Raw genomic sequence first — 9,631 nt, 5'->3', positions numbered from 1 at the left:
TGATACGCGGTATATATATATATATATATATATAGATTTTGTGCCTCAGTGACTTTGTCTTTTAAAAAGGGACCAGGCTTGCTCTAGTGTTTTTACAGTGCTTATTCTCTTTTTAATCTTCTTCCCCACCATGAGTCTCATCACTTCGTAATTCCCTTTTCGGAAGTTCAGTGTCGTGGCCGTCGTACTGGATCGATGTTTTGCCTGTGTCCAGGTTGAAGCGGATCACATTGTGATCACTGCTTCCCAGTCCTCGTAGTGCAATTAGAATTAAATCCAGAATTGCATTTCCTCTCGTATTTTCCTTGACAAGTTGTTCCAGGAAGCAACTGCCTACAGAATCCAGGAACTTGGTCTCCCTACTGCAGCCGGAGGTGCCTAGGTTCCAGTCTATCCCCGCATAATTGAAATCACCCATAACTGCTTTGCCTCCCTTGCAGTTGCGTTTAATCTTGTCCGTCATTTCTCCATCAATTTCTTCGGACTGCCCTAGGGGTCGGTAGTAGATGCTGATCTTTATTTCCGTTCCATTTGTTCCCGGAATTTTGGCCCATAGAGACTAACTTATTTTTCATTTCCGGCGTGTTCTCCGGTAGACCCAATTCCCTCTTTGACGTATAGGGCAATACCCCCACCTTTTTGACTTACTCTGTCTCTGCGGTATAGCTTGTATCCCAGTAGCACAGTGTCCCAGACATTTTCATCGTTCCACCATGTTTCCATGATGCCAATGATGTCAAGGTTATCTTTTTGTGCAATAGCTTTCAATTCCCCCATCTTATTCAAGAAAAAGATGGACAAAGTTAAAACGGTAGATCAGGCATGGTCCCTACTAAAAAATACTATCACGGAAGCACAAAATCTCTACATTCTGCGGATTTCCAAAGAAAGAAAAACTAAAAGCAAAGGAGAACCGGCATGGTCTACTAGAGGTGAGGAAGCCATAAACGAAAAGGACTCCTTTAAAAAATGGAAACGCACGAAAACAACCGAAGCTTGGAACCAACACAAAGATGATCAGAAGAAATGTCACAAAGCGGTGAGGGATTTCAAAAATGACTATGAGGAGAAAATAGCGCAAGAGGCCAAAAATTTCAAGCCCTTCATTAGATACGTAAAAGGAAAAAAACTAGCAAAAGAGGTGGTGGGACCGCTGGATGACCAGGGAAGAAAAGGGTACATCAAGGAAGGCAGACAAATTGCAGACAGACTAAATTCCTTCTTTGCATCTGTCTTTACGAAGGAGGACACCTCAACAATACCAGAAGCAGTGAAAGTGTTCAAAGGAGTAATAGAGGACAGCCTCACCACAGTAGAAGTGGACTTGGACCAGATATACTCCCAGATCGACAATTTTAAAAGCGACAAATCCCCCCCAGACCTGATGGAATTCACCTGAGAGTCTTAAAAGAACTGAAGGTTGAAATCGGAGAGCTTTTGCAAAAACTTGCCAACCTGTCAATTAGAACTGGACAGATACCAGACGATTGGAAGATAGTGAACGTCTCACCAATTTCCAAAAAAAGATCAAGAAGAGAACTGGGCAACTACAGACCTGTGAGTCTTGCACCTGTCCCTGGAAAGATGGTTGAAGCACTGATTAAAGATAGCATAGTCTGGCACTTGGATACACACGACCTGATGAGAGCCAGCCAACATGGCTTCAGGGAAGGGAAATCATGTTTGACAAATTTACTTCAATTTTTTGAGACCGTGAACAAACAAATTGATAGTGGAGAATCGGTGGATATAATATACTTGGACTTCCAGAAAGCATTCGACAAGGTTCCACATGAAAGACTTCTCAGGAAACTACAAAGCCATGGAATAGAGAGAGATATAAGAAGATGGATAGGCAAATGGCTGGAGAAAGAAAGCAGAGAGTGGGCATAAATGGGAAGTTCTCAGACTGGGAGAAAGTGACTAGCAGTGTGCCCCAGGGCTCGGAACTTGGGCCCATCTTATTTAATATTTTCGTCAATGACCTAGAAGAAGGAACATCCAGTGATATCATCAAGTTTGCAGACAACACAAAGCTATGATGGGCAATCAGATCACAGAAGGATAGCGAGGAACTCCAGAGTGACTTGTCGGAGAAATGGATGGAGAAATGGCAGATGAAGTTTAATGCTGGATTCTGCAACTGCAGGCAAATTTTACTAAGTCAATCTTCTGCTGCTCAGTGATGAAGTAATCAAAAACTTAAGCACACAAAGCTATGGCTTTAGAATTGTAACAACCATTAGAACACATGCCTTCCCAAAGGACCTGACTGTTGGAAACAGGATCTGTGTCAGATAGCTCACAACAGCTCCAAAAACTCAATTGTAGAGCTTCTGTGTTGGGGTTTACATGGTAAACTGGTTTGGATATAAAATAGCATTTGGACACAATGGCCCAGGCATCTCTTCCAGTTGCAACTGTTGAAAGAACATGCTGCCAAATCCACTAGGTCAGCTTAATATGTTTAAAGTGAGTGCTCTGCAAGTTATGTTGTGCAGTGAACAGAAGAGACGCAGTGGAGAAGATACTGAAGATCAGATGTGAAGGAGATAGAGACAAGGTATGACCCAGGAAAACCACCAAGGCAACTACCCTCACCCAATTACTTGGCTGGAGCTGAATAGTCAGTCTCCTCTTACTTGTACCATGACCAGCAGCCAAAGATGAAGGCATTTCTGAGCGAGCTCATTGTAGTTTCAGACTGGTCACCATGCACCCAGTCCATAGAAAAGGTATGTAAAAGTTATAATTGAGGCCATGTGTACAATTAGGAGGGGGTGTCAGATAGTCAGCAGGGAGTTCATGAGCTGAAATGGAAACAAGATATAGCCTCTTTGCTGGATTTTGTTAAACATTAACTGTATGAACAGACAATTATGTGGCTACGTATGTAGTTCAGACTATTTGTACTTTCAAGTAGTTTCTACATATTTCAAATTATTTAAAATATGTAAGATTCTTTAAAGTAGTTTCTGAAGATACAATTTAGATTCAGCAAACACAGCATATTGTAATTGTCACTAATAGTTTGTAAAAGTCTGTTACGTTCTCTACTCCCTGTACTTCTATCCTTTCCATTCAGTTTGATACTCATTCATTTCACTGGCTTTCTTCCAGGCAGCAGCATTCTCCTTGCCAAGCTATTCTTCCCAATTTTACAGACAGATTACTTATGCCTTGGCATTTGAATCATGATGCTTGTCTCATCACTTCAATAGTGCTCCCTGATAGCCACTGCCTATAGAAATCCTCACAGATTACAAGCATTCTTCAGTTTAGATTGATGTTTATCTTTTGTTTAAAGAGGTATATCACCTACTCTTAAAGGTATGGTCAAGGCTTACAACAGCATACGAGGGAGAGCTTAAAAAAACCCAAATCATTTTCCTTTCAGCAGGAGCAGTTCTGTATTTCACATTCCCACTGAATATCTAACATTTCACCTATTGAATATGCTCCAACAAAATGCACTTTAACTACTTAAAAACATGTTTATTTAAATAAGATTTAAATACAGTAAGATACAATTGTAAGTGTTACTTCACTTGCCATAATTGAACAAAAATGTTAAAAAAGCCAGCTCTGTAGCTGTACCTACAACATAACTGATATACATGATCCAACAATTGTTCCCTTGTCAAAAATTTATCACAAGCTCTTGCCCAGTGCTAACACCCTTTGTGTTGCTTTGGATATACGAGGGTTATTTGAAAAGTTTGGTAAAAAATTTTTTTTTAGAAAATCAGTTTTATTTCTCAACGTAGTCTCCATTGAGGGCTATACACTTAGCCCAGCGAGTTTCCAGTTTTTTCATCCCATCAGAAAAATAGGTTTTGTCAAACTCTGCAAAATACTCATTGACTGCATCGATGACATCCTCATTTGACAAAAATTTCTTCCCACAGAGCCAGATTTTTAAGTTTGGGAAAAGGAAAAAGTAAGATGGGGCCAAGTCCGGGGAATAGGGAGGACGAAGAATCACTTCGAAGCCCAATTCATGCAATTTTGTCACCACAACAGTCGATGTATGGAATGGCGTGTTGTCCTGGTGAAAGAGCACTTTTTTGTGCGCCAATCTTGGCCGTTTTTCCTTCAACTCATCTTTCAATCGGTCCAACAATGATGCATAATAGGCTCCTGTTGTTGTTTTACCCTTTGCCAAGTAGTCGATCAGGATTATTCCTTGGGAGTCCCAAAAAACAGTGGCCATTACCTTCTCAGGAGACAAAACAGTCTTCGCCTTCTTTGGTGCATTTTCACCAGTCATTGTCCACTGCTTTGATTTCTGCTGCGACTCAGGTGTATAGAGGTGGATCCAAGTTTCGTCCACAGTCACAAAGCGACACAAAAATTCCTGTGGATTGCGATTAAACATCATTAAACATTGCATCGAAATGTCCTTTCGCTTGCATTTCTGGTAGAACGTCAACAATTGTGGCACCCATTGTGCACATAGCTTTCTCATGTGCAATTTTTCATTCAGGATATTGTGCACTTGTTCACTTGAGATGCCTACAGTCTCAGCAATCTCATACACTTTCACTTGGCGGTCTTCCATAACGAAACAATGGATTTTTTCAATCATATCATTCATGGTGATCTCAACTGGGTGTCCAGAGCGCACTTTATCTTCGGTGCATGTACAACCACGTTTAAACTCGTTTATCCAGAAATAAATAGTCTTCAACGCTGGTGCAGAGTCCCCACGAACTTCATCCAACTCAAATTTGATCTGCGCTGCTGTCCACTTCTTCAAATAGAAATGTTTTATCACTGCACGGAACTCTTTTTCCATTTCTATGATAAATGCGTAAGTGGTTGATTCAAATGGCTGCCAAACGTCAACTATATGTTGCATCTGGCTGAAACTTTGTCACAGATGGTTTGAAGAATGAAGCTAGCCAACCATGAGGCCACTTAATGAACTGTGGCGCCATCTCATGGAAATTTACCAAACTTTTCAAAAAAACTCTCGTAGACATGCCAGTATTAGACAAGGTCAATGTTGCTATTGCTGGTTAAACTCCATGACTTAATGCAGATATGTCTAGTCATATACTACTCATGTTTAGATATTCTTTAGACTTCCACCCACAATGCAGAATGCTTTTTGAGTCATCCTTTCTCTATGAAAAGTATAGTTGTGTTGTTTTCCATAGGAGTAGCTATAATAGACTCATGACATTTTTGATGTTAGTCCCTGTACTTTACTCAGATCTTACTGAGGATACACTGCCATCATCCTTCTAAAGTTATCTACACCACCTTAAGGTGAACATGTGAGAAAGAATATTGTTTCTCCCACTATAGAAGTGATGAAGTCCCAGTTTATTACATAATTGCACCAGAAGTCCTTAAGAGTGGAAGATGTGCATTTCACAAGCCTGGTGTGACCTTAAAACTTGTGACAAGGGATAGCCAAGAATTTCTACTCATTGCAAGGGAAAACGCTTAAGCTTCAGATTGTCACAGCATTTAAAACCCATGGACCTTCAACTGGTCATCCTTTGCCAGTCCCACCTAGAAAAAAAAAATTTATTCAACGTTTAGAATTTAACATAAAAGTTCAGTACAAAACTTAGAATATCTAATCTAATCTATTTGTGAGTCGCACAAACTTATACAAGCTCTGAGTGCATTAGATACAGAAAATACCTGCATATGATAACATCAATGTTCCACAAAAACAAATGGAACAGTTCTGGATCTAAACAAGTTTATTTCAACATATAAATGATAAAATAAGTTGCCCATTGGCAAGCTTATGCAATGGTCTGTCAATGTGGTAAACAGTTTTATTGAAGACCCAATCAATACAGATGTAATGAACAGTTGCACAAAGACCCTATAAACTACTTTGGTTATATCACAGAAAAGCAGTATTGCAATACTGATGTAAAGGGTCATAGATTTGATATAGTTATACTTGTTAAAGTTTAATTATTGATGTCTGTAGTGATTAACCCAAAGGATATGAGTTAAGTGGGTGATCATCTTGCTTCAACTACAAACTGCTGACCATAGTTGGTATTTCCATATACGTCAGGCAGCCGACAACAATTTGTGGGTTTTGGCCACCACTAGCAGTATTCCCAGATATTCAATGACAAGCCACATCAGACACCTATATTGAATATCTTGATTTTACATAAACCAGATGAACACAACTAGATAAAGATGCCCTGTAGTCCAATCCTACTTATGATTTAAGTGCTGAATAATTGATGACCCAACCCGCAAGAGCCATTTTGGCTTAGGTGCTAACCATGTATATTCAGTAGCAATATCTGTTTAAATGCCATTTAACATATTCAGTTCATTAAAAAGCCATTTAAACCAAAAGGAGCCCCTCCTGGCCTTCAGGTCTTTGAATATCAGATTCCTAAAATGACTAAAAAAGGATCCATTACCTCAATGAGGAACTGGCAGGCGTTTTTACGCTGATCACCCTGCAGCTGAATTACTTCTCCGTATTCTGGATGCTCAACCACAGTACCATTGCAAGCAAATTTCTACATGAAAATAACCAAATGTGTTAAATGTCAAACATTTGATCCATTATAGATTACACAGTAGAAGCAAAATTTAAGGTTTTATACGTACCTTCTTAAAAGCCTTAACTAGTTTCTTTTTATCATAATCATCAGAAATTCCCTGAACAGTAGTGAGGGTCTTTCTACCGTTCCTCTGTTGGATTCTTATATGGATAGAATCCTCAGTCCCAGCAGGGAGCCAATCATCACCCTTAGTTGCATCAGCAAAGGGGTCTGAAAAATAAAAGGGCACTATATTGGACAAGTTACCCATGATTTTTGAAGTTGAGAATCAGAAGCCATATGAAAAGGACAAAGAGGCTATTTTGAAGTTTTACTACGTCAGTAAAAGGAATAAAGGCTAAAATGTAATAGCTATTCTGGATCTCACGTTTTCAATGTAAACTGTAGTATTTCAAAGAAGTAGAATGTTTAGAGAACAGGAGCCCGGCTAAAATATCACTGCGAGTCCTTGCGACCTTAACCCTCTAGAATCTAGATTAAGAGCCCTTTAGATACTTTCAGCTGTAACACAAGAGACGTAAGATTAAACCTAAATCCTTTTCTCCCGACTCCTAGCTATTTTTATCACACACTCGTCTTCCCAGAATAGCGCCAACACGCCCTTCCGGGATGAGCCACGCACGCGAAGAGTTCCGCTGTTACGCACCCACGTCACTCGCGGGTGACGCAACCACCCTTGAGGCCACACCTTGTTGACGCGAAACAGGAAGAAAGGCTGCGCAAGAAGAGAGCGGCCATTACTACTCCCTTTTCCCTCCCTCCCCCCCCCCCCCAGTTTCAAGAAACCTACTGCCCGAGAAAAGAGTACGTTGAAAAGGCCTCACGAGGAATAGATAGCCTTCAACACCGCCCCCCCCCCCCCAACTTTTTCACTTATTGTAGTAAGCCAACGAATCACGGCCTCTCCGCTAAAGTACAGCGGAGACAAGCCAAATTCTCCCCTTCCAAGGCCTACGTTTCAGCGCCTTTCACGCGCGAAAGGTGACAATATATCTTACCAAAAGACTGGAGGTTCTGGATAGCGGACATACGATACGATTCTTCTTCCTTCACAGGAACGGTCTGCTGAGATATGTAGCTCGCTAATAGGCACCCCAAACGCTGGTAGTTTACAGGTATAATAAATGCCGTTGCGTGTCTGCTGCCGCGCTTTATATGCCCCAACTATCTCCGCCCTTGACGTCAGTACGCATTGTGACAGGGGTCACCTCACCCCACCCAGAACCCACCCCGCAACGTCACCAACCGCTTCCTGATTGGCCGGAAGACAGAAAGCGGGTGGGGAAGACAGGTCGGCTCTTACTACATCCGGGCTACTGTAGCCTGAGGTGGATGGGCGGAGCTAAGTTATTTAAAACTTCCGGAGGTCCCTTTTAAAAAAAAATTTGTAGAGGGGTAGTTAATTTAGGAAAAGCAAATATAATTAATTTTGTTATCTGAAAAAAAAAAAAGAAAACAAATATTTTAGTGTTCAGGTGCCTAAAGACCATGCCGTATTTTCCGTAGTATTGTAAGAAAATATATAAATGTGGACCAATTGTAAAAATCTGGTTCAAATCTCACTTTTGCTCCTTGCGATCTTGGAGCAAATCGTTTGAGCCTTTGTTTCCTCAGGTACAGTCTTAATTTGTGAACCCCAGGGACAGGGAAATTCCAGAGTACTTAATATGATTTATGGCTAAATCCCCCAAAAAACAACAAAAAATGGAGGTACTGGAAAAAAATATCCACATAAATCAAACAAAATAAGATTCCAGTTTAAATATACTCTGGTGGCACTTGCTTGAAACCTTAACCCCTGGTGAGCACTTAACTTCAAACAATTGTAGCTGAATAGGGGAAACACTTAAGATGCTGCAAAGCAAACGTTGCTTTGACGCTATGAAAGGGAGCTTAAATTGCTCTTTAACTCCCTTTCAGCTTTCTATCATTGGCGAAACAACCCCTGTGTTGTGATTGAAAGAATAATACAAAAAACAAGCAGCAATTAGCTTTAACATGACTGCTACTTTTTCTTCAAGACAATAAAAGCCCATGGTAGCCATTAAACTAAACTAAACCTTAAGTTTCTATACCGCATCATCTCCACGGAAGTAGAGCTCGGCACAGTTTACAAGAACTTAAAAATGAGAAAGGGTAGGAAAAGGTTTACATAAGTTTATAAATCGAGTGGAAAAATAAGGGAAAAGAAATTACATGTTAGAGAAGAGCCAGGTTTTTAGTTGCTTGCAGAATAAATGGAGGGAGCTCAGGTTCCGCAGCGGGATAGTAAGGTATTCCATTGTTTCATGATCTCCCGATCATTTCTTCAGAGCTCTATAGAGAAAAGCATTCATTCAGAAATAAAATGTATCCAGTGGCGTACCAACGGAGGGGGAGGGGAGGTCCGCCCCGGGTGCAGCCTTAGGGGGGGGTGCACAGCCGGTCTGGTTTGGATGATCCGGTGCCAGTCCGCGCAGGGCCGGCAAGATCGGACTGGGACCATTGGCAGCGTCTGGGCTGCAATAGCGATGAGCGGCATCGGCGGCCTCCCCCCCCTCCCACGACTGCATTCAAGTTCGGCAACAGGCCTCCTTCTCCCCCAGACATCAACAGCACTTCAGATGACAACGCAGTTCAGCCCAAAGCTTCCCTCTGACTCAGTTTCCGCCGATCTGAAGTGCTGTTGATGGGGGGGGGGGGAGAAGGAGGTCTGTTGCCGATCTTGAGTGTCATTGCGGAGGGGGGGGGGGTCGTTGCCGATCTTGTTGCCAAAATCGGAAAGAAAGGTGAGAGGGAGAAAGATGGGCCTGTGGTGGATGGAGAGATTGAGAGAACTGGGCAGATGATGGAAGTGGGGGGAAAGAGAGAGAAGGGGCAGATGATGGAAGTGGAGAGAAGGGGGAGAGAGAAGAGAGCAGATGATGGAAGTGGGGAGAGAGAAGAGGGCAGATGATGGAATTGGGTAGAAGGGAGAGCAAATTCTGAATGGAAATGGAGAAAGGGAACACATACTGGATGGAAGGAGGGATAAAGAAAAAGGACATGCTGGATGGGGGAAGAAGACAGAGTTAGTGAGATAGTGGAGGGAT

The 9,631-nt window shown here is 41.7% G+C and overlaps 2 protein-coding genes across 2 annotated transcripts; both read right to left on the bottom strand.

The window, feature by feature from the left end:
* Nucleotides 1-3,474: 3,474 nt before the first annotated feature.
* LOC117347655 (histone-lysine N-methyltransferase SETMAR-like) lies at nucleotides 3,475-4,886 on the bottom strand. Its single transcript, XM_033918859.1, has one exon. The coding sequence runs from the start codon at nucleotides 4,859-4,861 to the stop codon at nucleotides 3,752-3,754; it is 1,110 nt and encodes a 369-aa protein (XP_033774750.1). The 5' UTR covers nucleotides 4,862-4,886; the 3' UTR covers nucleotides 3,475-3,751.
* A 183-nt stretch (nucleotides 4,887-5,069) lies between these two features.
* On the bottom strand, nucleotides 5,070-7,761 carry EIF1 (eukaryotic translation initiation factor 1). Its single transcript, XM_033918860.1, has 4 exons — nucleotides 7,559-7,761; nucleotides 6,607-6,770; nucleotides 6,414-6,515; nucleotides 5,070-5,523 (listed from the first exon to the last, which is right to left on the bottom strand). The coding sequence occupies exons 1-4, from the start codon at nucleotides 7,587-7,589 to the stop codon at nucleotides 5,479-5,481; spliced, it is 342 nt and encodes a 113-aa protein (XP_033774751.1). The 5' UTR covers nucleotides 7,590-7,761; the 3' UTR covers nucleotides 5,070-5,478.
* Between the last annotated feature and the right edge of the window lie 1,870 nt (nucleotides 7,762-9,631).

Source organism: Geotrypetes seraphini, chromosome 13 (assembly GCF_902459505.1).
Source record: "Geotrypetes seraphini chromosome 13, aGeoSer1.1, whole genome shotgun sequence".
Taxonomy (NCBI): domain Eukaryota; kingdom Metazoa; phylum Chordata; class Amphibia; order Gymnophiona; family Dermophiidae; genus Geotrypetes; species Geotrypetes seraphini.
The sequence above is the reverse complement of the archived record's forward strand: the minus strand, read 5'-3'. Positions and strand labels throughout refer to the sequence as shown.

Bases quoted from the DNA above. Each gene is read 5' to 3' on its own strand.
- LOC117347655 (XM_033918859.1), bottom strand. From the start codon at position 4,861: ATGCAACATATAGTTGACGTTTGGCAGCCATTTGAATCAACCACTTAC.
- EIF1 (XM_033918860.1), bottom strand. From the start codon at position 7,589: ATGTCCGCTATCCAGAACCTCCAGTCTTTTG. The intron at 6,516-6,606 runs GTACGTATAAAA...ATTTTCATGTAG, and splicing joins TAGTTAAGGCTTTTAAGAAG to AAATTTGCTTGCAATGGTAC. The intron at 5,524-6,413 runs GTAATGGATCCT...TTTTTTTTCTAG, and splicing joins CCTGCCAGTTCCTCATTGAG to GTGGGACTGGCAAAGGATGA.